The sequence below is a fragment of the Enhydra lutris genome, unplaced genomic scaffold (genome assembly GCF_002288905.1).
Source record: "Enhydra lutris kenyoni isolate GAN:26980312 unplaced genomic scaffold, ASM228890v2 scaffoldscaffold39, whole genome shotgun sequence".
Taxonomy (NCBI): Eukaryota; Metazoa; Chordata; class Mammalia; order Carnivora; family Mustelidae; genus Enhydra; species Enhydra lutris.
In genome coordinates this window covers 7,879,516-7,891,457 of record NW_019154123.1, presented here as the reverse complement: position 1 = coordinate 7,891,457, position 11,942 = coordinate 7,879,516, and the positions used below count along the sequence as shown (strand labels likewise).

The following is an 11,942-nucleotide window of genomic DNA, read 5'->3' as shown; positions in this document are numbered from 1 at the left end:
ACAGAAGAGATACTCTAGAAATAAATCCACCCTTTTAGTGAAAACCTACAGAAATCATATGGAAAACATTCACTGTCAGGACGCAGCTCAAATAATTCTTGCTGTAACAATGATGAGAGCATCACTGATACCCTTTGACTGTGGACAAAGTGGTCTTAGTAAGATGCCCATTAGTTAAAACACATGCAAACCCAGGGTAGAATTAGTGATGGGGAGACCCTTTCTGCTGAAGACAGAAAACACAACAAAAGAAATAGGATGAGGCATTTAGTTGTCGCTCCCTTCCATACTCACACGGACAACTTCCTTTTGGAGTTTGTTTTGTTCAAAAATTATGATATTCTAGATTGAGAAAAGAGACACAGTTCATCCTTTACGACTTTGTGAAAAGTCCAGTGTGAATTAGCAACTCCTCTGATAATAGTTGAAGTCTACACTCTGATTAGATGAGAGGCCTACAGTGTGGTGTATACTCAGGAGGGAGGGAAATACAGAACACACCTCCGGACATTTGCAAATATTTAAGTAGCTCCATGGTTCATGACAAGAAAGCAATTTTATTTTTGACAGGATGCAAGAAGTGGTCTTTTAATGCTGATATAGTAAACCAGCTCAGCCATATTACTGACAAAAAATTTGAGGACAAAGCATTAGTTGACTAATTATTACCCTGCTGGTCAGAGATAAAGTCTACAATAAAATTTTACTTCTTTCAGTTCATTATTTTCCCCACCACTTTATGATGCTTTCCCTTAGTTATTAATGTAATGTCATCCATGCTAATGTATAGAAAGGTAGTCCTCTATATTAATTCGTATTTGAAGGAAGAGGCCTCTACACCACTTGAATCATTTAGCTTTGTGATCTGATTTCTTCAGGAAAGTTGACCATTACATGGGTATGGAGTCAAAATATTTAAAATTTAATCGTAGGTGAAATTTAATGCCACATGTACTATGTATTGGTCCTGTGCCTTAGAAACTTACATGGAAACATCCACGATAAATTTGAATAATCCTATTTTAAAAAGCCTTGTTGTCTATTAATTTTTTCACTTTATGATTTCCTGGTCTTTTAACTTGCAAGTGAGTATGAACACTCTCTTCGTTAAGTAGTTCTCTGGCAGTAAAATACATAGCACCTTTCAAAGAAACCAAATTATAGCTCTGATGATAATGGCATGAATTATTGCAATAGGTGAAGGGAAGCCTAATAGTTCCTTAAGGTTGCAATTGTTACAGATGCGGCAGGGATGACATAAATTGCCAAAAGCCAACTGTGTTTGCTTATGTGAATAGAACCACCACTCTTCAAAGATTAGGACCAGTGATAGGAGCAATTTGTCATGTGTAATCACCTGTTTTCTCAAGAGAGAAATACAGTACCTCCCCAACGACTGTTTCCCATTTGTCTGGATGATCTGGATGAGGGGCAGCAATGCTTTTTCCAAAGGCATCTGGCTCTTGCAATGCATTTATATCTGTTTCAAATGAAATCGGAGATGCTTTCCCTATCACTTCCTTGCCATGGGTGTGATGCATGGGAAGGGATATATAACCATAAAGTCAGACCACCTCTGGGGATTTTCAGAGCACCAGTGCTGACCAATCTGAATTATTGATCTTTATTCATGAAAAAAGTTCCCTAAGGGAAAGGATAGGGCTTTATAGCAGTCTGAACCGTAAGGGATGTTGATCTGGTGTTGATAAATAACGTGGAGTGGAGGGAAGCAATTCACAGAAAGTCCACTGTAAGTTCCATAGTTAGGCTTCATCCTTTATTAGGTAGTGAGGAAAAGACAACTGATGATTACAACTCCAGTTTAAGAGACCATTTAAACAAAAATGGTTCCATAGTGAAGTGAGGCAGAAGGGATTTAGGTATTTCTGAGTTTTCTCATATGGCTGATGGAGAAAATATGGCTGATTTGTTTGTTCCCAGCAAATCATTAAAGTTAGTAACACCTTGTGATCCAGGACTCTTTGCATCCCAAAGGCCCTGACTTCTAGTGGACTGGCTGATTCACTTTGGTGAAAATGGGGAAGAACAGCAAAAGCACGTCGTAGTGAGATTGCATCAATTAACATTAAGTTCTCCAACAGAAAGAGGTTTTATCAGGTGTAAAGGTTGTTGGGGAAGGATTCAGGCTAAGTTACAGTGAAAGATCAAACTATTTGACAAACCAGAACAAGGCAACTAAAGTTCAAATTCTTTAGAAGCTGGTCACACGGGATATAGACAGAGCCCCAAACAACAAACTCATGAGGACATTCCATCTGGCTGAACCAGTAGGGGGTGTGTGTGGAAAAAAAGGAAACACTTGCTAAGACCAGGGAGTAGAGGCGTTAGTAAACATTAATCACCGGATACTCTCAAAAACAAATTTTAATACTAACCAACATGTTTAACCAGAGATGTGTGGCTTGAAATTCTTTTTACCAAAGACCAATGAAATAACTTTTGTCTTTTGTCTAGCTTATCTACCTGCCATCTTCCCTTTTCTTCCTTCCTTCTATCCTTCCTTCCTTCCTTATTTTGTTGATTGTTTAACAAAAGATGTATAAAGCCAACTGTTTTAAAGATATGTTTATATGACAAATGTCTATAGCTAGATGGTGGAGAACTCCAAAGACCATGTTCAATGTTGAGCACCAAGCACGCTATGGGTGTTTCTCAAATATAAAATGACAAATGCTATATACCTATCTCTCAAATGGTTTCATCTGGAATCTTTGTACCTCTCAAAAAGGTTACTACAGTTTAGATAAGAGCAGTTTCAGGAAGGCCATACCCAGCCCTTCCCTATAGATTTAAATAGTCTTTACAAAACCTTTTCAAAAATATTTTTTTTCTCTAAACCTAAATCATGTAAGGTTGATTTGTACATGTTTTAACATTGTTCTAAGTTTGAGTGTCCTTATTCTTAATGCAACAGACTGGCTGCATCGAATCCCATCATAGTGATAGGTATACGTTAGCTTTCTATGGGAAAAAGCAAATAGCCTTTATCACAAATTAAAGGCACAGCTATTTTTATGCCATTTGTTACCAACTTAATGATAACATGTAACATGGGATGGTTATATAATTATTTTATATAGAATTTCTTTTTATAAGTTATTCTCTTAATCTTTCTAACATATATACAATATACATATATTTATATATACCCCTGATAAATCTTGTTTTAAAGGTAAAACATGAACTCCTTTCAGCCTTTTGGTGACTATCAAAGGCTGCCAGTATTTCGTAACTCCACTAGAGAAATCATGGTCAAGTGCATCTTACCAGAATTTTTTCAACACTATATCCTCGGTCTGCAATCACCTCAGATTCATTTTTCTTGTTTTACTAGCGTTTAAGTATATATTAATTGTTCATATCATGTCAGTAGGAAATCTAAAAAAGAAACAAGAAAAAGCCCACAATAGCTAACATCTACCATCATGTTCAAAGCAGAAACCTTTGCCTAAGAGGTAACCTTACTGGTATGATATAAAGGGGATATTGCAGGGATGCAATATTCTCTGTTTTTTGTGGGTTTTTTTTTTTTTTTTGGATATGTACTAACATGAAACATCTTTACTTTGCACAATCATCTTAGGTTATGATTATTTCTTATCCACTAAACAGAACAGTTGAACTGATTTCTTTCTAAACACCCACAATGCACGGGTTTACCTGTTTTCAGATATAGTTTCATTACAAAGCTTTCTTTCCCTCTTTCCAGCAACACTGCTTCAGTGGGAGGAAAAAGTACTTTGGAAGAAATGACCTTTATTAATACCTCCCCCACCTCTATGCTTAAGCCCTGCTCTCTTGTCTTCAACTTAAAGTCACCTACAAGCTGGACGGGGGGAGAGAATATGGACCAGGAAGACCTCCGCAGAACCCTCTGGTGTTTGTGTATCGTTTGGCTGCTTACCGGCATGAAATAGTTGTTCATTCTGCCTTTTGCAATTCTTTATAACCTAGTGGCATAGAGTGAGACACAGCACTATTGTTTACAAGACATCTACTGTATCTACTTTTGTTGGGATAAATACCCAGTAATTGCTGTCATAGCAAGAGGACCAGCACGGGTACTACTATTCACAGTGTTGCTTTTGTTTTTGTTTTTTTTTTTTCTTTTTTGTTTTGTTTTTTGTTTTCCTTTTTTCATATTATCTTAATCTACAGAGTAAATTATTATATATATACATTGGAACCAGTTAATGCCCTTACAATGTATAGCTGTTTCATAAAGCAGGAAAGACAATGCAGAGGGAAATAGGTGCTCAAAAGCACAGTCACAAAGGCTTCAGAAATTCTAGATACCACTACAAGTCAATGCTGGAGATCACTTCTAAAACAATCAGTGTTCAAGAGGAATGCTTTAATTTGGAGAAAATACCACCCCACCCCTCCCACCCCTAAGCCTCCCTCTTTTTTTTTTTTTTTTTAATAATCTTTTCGATTCACTATCAAAAGTCCTGGCTCTTCAGATAGACTTTAAACTATAAATAAACACTGCATAGTTCTCTTTTGTTTTTTTTTTTTTTTGTTGTTGTTGTTTTTTGTTTGTTTTTTGAAAAATTATTGCAGTACAAGTACTCCCATTTGGAACTCAGTAAGGAGCAAACAGCACAGGAGTGTGGGCGGTCCGAATAGGTCCGGGAGCTGGCCGCAGGAGTGCTGGCGGGAGGGCCGAGGTCTGGAACAGTGTGGCCGCTGGAGCAGTTCGGAGACTGAAGGGGGAGTTCACGGCCACTGCAGCAGCAGCGGCTGCTGCCGCCAGTGGGTTTGGTAGAATTCGTGGAGCCAATGGCTTTGAAGTTTCTTTTGAAAATACTAATTTTACCTGCAAGGGAGAGAGAGAGAGAAGAAAAAAAAAAAAGACAGAAGGACAGGAGTTTGGGCATCTACCCATAGAATCCAGAATGATGGGCAGCTTTTAAAATGTAGCAAGAAGCAACTACAAAGATAAAAATCACACTTGGGAAGGTCAATAAGAGTAACGGAAAGTGTAGAACATCTTTCCTTTGAAAGAGCTGGAAGAGCACTTGAAGATGGCCAGCTTAGACTGTTGGTCCAGAAAAGTACTCAGCAACCTTATTTTATTTTTCTTCATAAATATACCACCTGAGGAAAGTATTCATGTTGAGGAAGAAAGTGTGGAATTTTTACACCACTGTACACACACACATGAACTGTCACGGAATTGATATTTTAAAAGAGAGATTTATTAATGTTGACAGCGACTATTAGGCTATCCAAGTATATAAACTGGGGAGCCCAGCAAGGTGTGAGGTATTAATGAAGAGAAATAAAAATAACAAAATTTCACTTTCAAGGTGAAACTTGCCTCCCCCCAAACTTACCTCCCCCCAAAATGTGCCATTTTATGCTTCCTCTTTGTGCAAATGGTAACAATTCTCTCAATCCTACTCTACAAAACCAGTTCATTCTTTGGCTAGTAGCATTAGTAAGATGGCTGTTCTCACAGAATGTTCCCATTTATGGAAACAGTAACACAGTGAGAGCTAGGAAGGAGGTTTTGGATGGTGACATTAACACAATTTGACTTCCCTGTTTATTTAAGAACCATTCACTTGATTGTTGAAAGCTGCATCTATGCTGGTCAGAAATAGCACTCAAAGTTATGACTAGTGGTGCTGAAACATCAGCTCTGTGCAGAATTCACAGCCTTTCAATGCAGCTAAAATTGCTTCTGTACAAAAGAGTAGAGTGACTTCATTTGCATAAAAATGGGTGATGCTACTAAATTAATTGGGTCAACTCCTACTGAGGTCTCATAATAGATGATTGCAGTTTTCCTTTAACTATATTTTCATGTGCCAGCAGCACACAATAGCACCGATTATTAATAAGATCTATTTTGAAGAAAACAGATTTCAAAATGCACAATTCAGCACATGCTGTATAGATCAGTTGTTCTTAACTTTTCATTGAGCCCTGGGTCTCCCTGATGAAAGCTATGGTCAATTCAACCAGGAAAACAAAAACAAGAAACAACAACCGCCCCCCCCCACACACACGTGGTCATAAATATTAGCTTGAGATTGTCAGGTTTCACAGATTTCCCTTAAATTCCTAAAAAAAAAATCCAGGTCAGGACATTTATACTAGTATGTTCACTAATCTAAAGGTATATTGGGTGTAATGGAAAGAAGCATCTCCTAGGAAGAATTTCCCCAGGCCTCAGATATTATTCTTGGTGAAATAATTAAATAAAATCAGTCATGCCCTTGAGACCATGCTATTCAAAATCCAAAACTGTTGAGGGTATCAAAAACACCAGTGCTTTGTCCCTTGAAGATATTAAAAAAGAGAGGCGAGAACTTCTTTTTCACTGAACTTTCCTAAAATTATCCACTGACAGCAAGACCAGATATCATGATATCACTTACTTGACTCAAAAGTTTGGCTTTACTCCCTTCCCCATGCTCTGTCATTAACCAGAGCCCAACTCCAAAAGATACAGCTACCAGACTGTGGCTAAACGTGGCAAACCACCCACACAACTCACAAAACCTATAATTCTATTGTTGGAGTGTGGGTTGGGACTTTCCAATCAACTGTTCCTCATGACTAAGGTACCTTCCATTTATTTCACTTAATAATTGACAACAACAACAAAAAAAATCAAGTTCATCAGACAGTGGGACATTCAAGATCACTGTTGATTGGGAATCAATGATGACACTTACCCCCAGAGGATGTGCTGCCTTCTGTAGTTTGTTGTAAGGACTGTATTTAGGTTTCGGGGGCTTCCCAGCAGCTCTGTCTTTGTGCCTTCTACTGCTAATGTGCTATTAAAAACAATTAAAAATGACAGTGTTTTAAAAAAAACATCCCCACCCCCCCCCCCTCAAAAATACTGTTTTAACCTGAGGAAGAAGATTAGTTATTTCATACAAGTTGCAGAGACAAAAACAAAAGAGCATGCACTTTTGTCCTTGGGTTCTGATGGCTTGAGGATATATATTTTTATGTTACCTCTTTTAGTATATTTTTAACAAATAGAAGGCTCTTCATTTTCCCAGCCTTTCTCTTTATCGCTGCGCAGATCTCCTTTTTAAAAGTGTACAAAGGAAAGGAATATCTAAAGGAATTTTATGTGCAAATAAACAAAGATGCCCAGGCAGGCATGAATTTATTTCCATACTAATATTTACCCTCACATTTGTACAGCCAAATGTCAGCCCCTTAAATTCTAAAGATAAATAACGAAGGTGCATAAAATGAGCACAATACTGCACACATGCATATAAAATAAAGCACAATATGAGGGCTGGGCCTTTAGTTGGCAATGTCTAACTGATCTCTTTGGAGGGCTATTCACAGTAAAAGTGAATGCAATAGGATTAGTCATCCCTTTAGCAGGTGGCTGCAGGATTTAGCAATACAGTACAACACCATGTAATAAAGTACATAAAATAAAAGAATAGAACAGTATAAAATTAGTTGTAACGTGTAAATATCTAAACAAGTAAAAATGGAACATTGCAATTTGACCTTTCAAGAAAATCAACACTTTTGAGTGGGAAACCTGGCAGAGAAAAGATCTAATACTCCTTTTCCTCCCACTCTTCAGAAAAAAGAATAGTACAAACTCACTTCAGACATTTTCTCAAAGGATTTAGAAAATATTACATTTTATTATTTCCTTGGCAACTAAACTAGGCATAAATAAATAAAGGCAGTGAGTAGAAGATAAGTGGATGGATGGATGGATGGATGGATGGACGGGAGGGAGAGGAAAACAGGAAAGAAAGGGAACAAAGGAAGCACACACATTTGCTTATCAGGATGTCCCCTATCTGTTTTCATTTCTAGAATATGCGCTGTCTACCTGTTTAAGTTGTGTTTCCGAGTTGACGTGCACATCACAGATTTCACAGTGAAACGTTTTGTTTTGCAGACCTGTGTTTCCCTTATTAACTGGTCCTTTGCCTTTCACGCCTGCCCTAGGAAAGGCTTTGATAGTTCCGCTTCCGTTCCGAGCTTCTAGCATGGTTTTGTGCTTAGTACCTGCCCGGAAGATTCAGAAAAAAAGAAAGAAAAATTAATCTTAGCTAGTATGTGCCTTTAGGAAATGATACAGTAACAAAATGTGATGCCTAGTTTTAGAGCAGTTCTTGCTGGGATTATGACTGAGATATGCTTAACTTAGAAGACAATGAGCTCTGACCACCTTACATAATTAATTGCTCATGTTTTTACAATGTCCCACATATCAAACCAGCATCATTAACAGAACACCTACACTCCAGAGTCCCTAGATGAAATTAAATGGGTGTGACTTTGTTGCACTTCCTCTCGATGCTAATAAGACATAAATGATAGCAGATGAGGAAGAGTGATTTAGTTGCTCAAGGTATAGTTGGAGGTGATGTGTAACAAATGTAATCAGCTTAAACATGGTGTGTTTACAGAAGTGGCACTAATTAAAGACCCACTTTCTAAACAGAATACAAGCAAGCTTTCTTGGCTATGTGTTTTAGGTTCAAAAAGGAAGAGGAAGAGTATAAAGATCTTGATGGCTGAAAAAAAAAAACACAAAACAGCCCCATTAGGATAGTAAAGCCCAAACTGATTGGTCATAACTCAATTTCAAATGTAAAAACAAAAGAAGATAAGCGGTGAAAGGCTAAGAAGTTACACTATACACAAAAGTTTCTTTTTAATAAACTGATAAACATCTCTGGACTCTCACTCATGCCGAGTGTAACTTCCATTATTAACACTTGTTTGTTTTTTTGTTTTTTTTTGTTTTTGTTTTTGTTTTTTTTAGCCTGGTAGTTTATGAATGGGAGCTTCTCTCAAAATTTTGTTCACAATTTTCTTTTTCTTTGTGTTGATAACTATTCTTTATTTTTATCACTTAGCCATATGGTTTTGCTATGAAATTTTCTCTCATCATCATTTATGTCCTTTCTGCCATTAAACCCTTTTTTTTCCAGTGGTTTCTCTTTCCTACTTGTGTTTATTAGATTGTTATCAGTTCTAGAGGCATAAAAAATAAGATTGTCAATTTTCTGGATTCCTGGACCAGCCTTCCAGAACCATTACTATCAACGAGGAAAACACATTGAGGGGCACACTAGGTCAGTGCCAATGACCATCGCCTTAAATAAGAGGTGATGAATACAAGAAACAGGTTCACAGTCACGTTTCTCTCTTTTAGAATGATTGCAACTTGACCAAATCCGATATTAAAAAAGGTATATTCTTACAACATAGATTCCCCACGTTGAAGGTCGTATTCTTATGCACATCTATGAAAATGTTCATATCCCAACATATGAAGGAAAGAGAAAAAGGTCGACACCTTGTAAGTAGACTGGAGGACTTGAAATGTGGAGCTGGTGGGGAGGCCTCTCTGCTTTTCCCTTTAAGTTTGCAAGCCCCCTCCACCTGCCCTTTGCAAAATAGACACAAATACATTTTACTCTGCAGACGGTGTAAGTCAGTGTATGGCGAAACAATGCTCTAGGGGGCAAGATCTATATACAAATATATATATATATATATATATTTGTATATATGTATATATATATATTTGTGTGTGTATATATATATTTGTGTATATATATATTTGTATATAGATATATATACATATATATATTTGTGTATATATATATTTGCATATAGATATATATACATATATATAGTATATTGTATATAGATATATATATAAAATATATATATATTTGTATATAGATCTTGCCCCCTAGAGCATTGTTTCGCCGTACACTGACTTACACCGTCTGCAGAGTAAAATGTATATATACATTTTATATATATATTTTTTCCTTTGTCTCACTGTGTGTGTGTGTGTGTGTGTGTGTGTGTGTGTCTAGATGGTTGTCCAACCTTTTTTATCCAAACAGGTAATTTTATCAAAATACTTCTTTTCCATACAGCTTCTTCAGTCAAAGTGAGAAGCATTCCTGGGCTGGTTTGGCTTATCAATGCTTAGGAAGCAGTCAGTAGGAGAGCGGCTCTTATTCTGACTGGAGGGACTCCTGACCCACGCAATATCTTCTGTAATTGGGAGGCTTACCGTTACCCTGGAAGAAGCTGAATAGGAGTGGCAGATAATCTTTGGACCTTAATAATAATAAGGCCATGAACACTGACCACAGCTGACTGGCTTAAATGAATTTCTCACTTGAAACGTGAAACGGATGTCTTGATGAAACAAGTCTTTACCTAATTCTCTTCCTGAACACAGAAGCACGAATTAGACATGGGCTTCTTGAAGGCAACTCCAGGGGTTTGCTCATCCTGTATTCTTAGTGCCTCACCCACAGGAGATACAGCTCAAGTATTGGGTATGAATAAAGAGCAATGAACACGTATTTGTCAAGAGCATTGTGGACTCCGACTCTGGCATGGTAGGAGCAGGGTTTGCCTCCATTAGCTGTGTGGTTTACATTTCTTTGTGCTTCAGTGTCCTCAGCTGTGGAAGAGGAAATTATTTGCTCTACTGAAGTGTTACATGAAATGCATTTATTGTTCTAAGGATTACTTTTGGCACTTCCATGAGCTCTCAGTAAATTTTAGTTCTCTTCTCCTTCTTAACAGTGTCAGTTTTGTTTAAGCAAAAATTTAGAAATCTCTAAAAGTCAGTAAAGTCTATCCTTTGATAAGTGCCTTTTCTGTATATTAAAACTTAGTGAGGGATAGAATAAGCCCTGTCTAGGGATAGAAAAGCTCAAACGAGACTAATGAAAATTATCAAATATTACCACTTCAAGTTATTGCCAGAAAAACTTACCCAAATTCGTAATAAGCACTAACTATAAAACATTTTAAAGGTTTTAATTACGTAGAGAAAACCATCAAAATCAGCTAAGCAAAGCATTACTTAGTAGAATGTTTTGGGGAGATTTCTTTCAAGAAAAAGACAATTTTTTTTTTTTTGTATTATCTGTGTCTATAACATACAACTAAAAGGAGACTTCCAGATCTTTTGAAAAGAGTATGTCCTCTTAAGTTATTTAACATTCTTAGACTGTTTTGTGAATCATGCTAGTAAGCTATGATATCTACTTCTCTCAAATTCTTAAAAAAAAATGCAAAGCAGGAATGCTCATATTTAAATCCTGCATTCCAATGTTATGGAATATAAATCCATTAACTGCAAATTCAGTGAAAAATAAAAGAGAAAGCAAATGAAATAACACAGCCGATCCCCAAATAATGCTAGCAGCAACTGTGGTCACACTAATAATCGTGCCATAATAATTCATCCTTACAAGGTGCCATAGGGCTTCTTAGCACCATTAAAGAGAGAGGGAGAGAGGTCCAAAGAGAACAGTCGACTTGCCCAGGTTCACACCGAATTGTTATTTGTGGATCTGAGGTAAAAATGGTCTGATCGCTTCTAGCTCATTCCATTGTGACATACAAGAGGTTGTGTGCGATGGAAGCTATAATCTCAAAATTGGTTTACGATTAAAAAGAAAAACCGTAAATGTATAACTCTACATTGAGAGCTAAAGACCTTATTCCATGCATATGGAAGGGGAAAAAAGGGGAGAGAAATACTTAGAATTACAATTTAGATGCAAAGGACACATCTCCCCACCCTACAGTCTGGTTGTTTCTGAACAAAATTGGTCTTCAAACCGAGTTCCCTGAAAAAAGCACAATCTTCACAGTGGTTTCCTAATATCTAGCTCTGAAAGCAAGCAGAGAACTGTTAATGATACAGGGGAGGTTGGGGGGTGAGTGTGGGGGCAGTGGAGCCCACAGGCAGTGACTGTGGTCTGCTGTGGGGACAGGTAATATAGGGATCCATGAAAGAGAACAAGAAAATAATTAAATGGACTAAAACAGACAGTCTACTTTCCACCTTCACCATGAACTGGCAACTCTAACCCACGTCCATGATAAAGGACTGTGTCCTAGAACACAATTTGTCTATATCC

General features: G+C 37.2%; 1 protein-coding gene across 1 annotated transcript in view; it reads right to left on the bottom strand.

Moving 5' to 3' along the window:
- Nucleotides 1-4,550: 4,550 nt before the first annotated feature.
- Nucleotides 4,551-11,942, bottom strand: part of LOC111155068 (zinc finger protein 385D) — a 287,554-nt gene continuing 280,162 nt past the window's right edge. The window contains exons 6-8 of the mRNA XM_022515101.1: nucleotides 7,856-8,034; nucleotides 6,711-6,812; nucleotides 4,551-4,840 (exon numbers count right to left, since the gene is read on the bottom strand). Of these exons, the coding sequence (XP_022370809.1) occupies nucleotides 4,607-4,840; nucleotides 6,711-6,812; nucleotides 7,856-8,034 (515 nt within the window). The 3' untranslated portion in view covers nucleotides 4,551-4,606. The remainder of the gene's footprint in view (nucleotides 4,841-6,710; nucleotides 6,813-7,855; nucleotides 8,035-11,942) is intronic.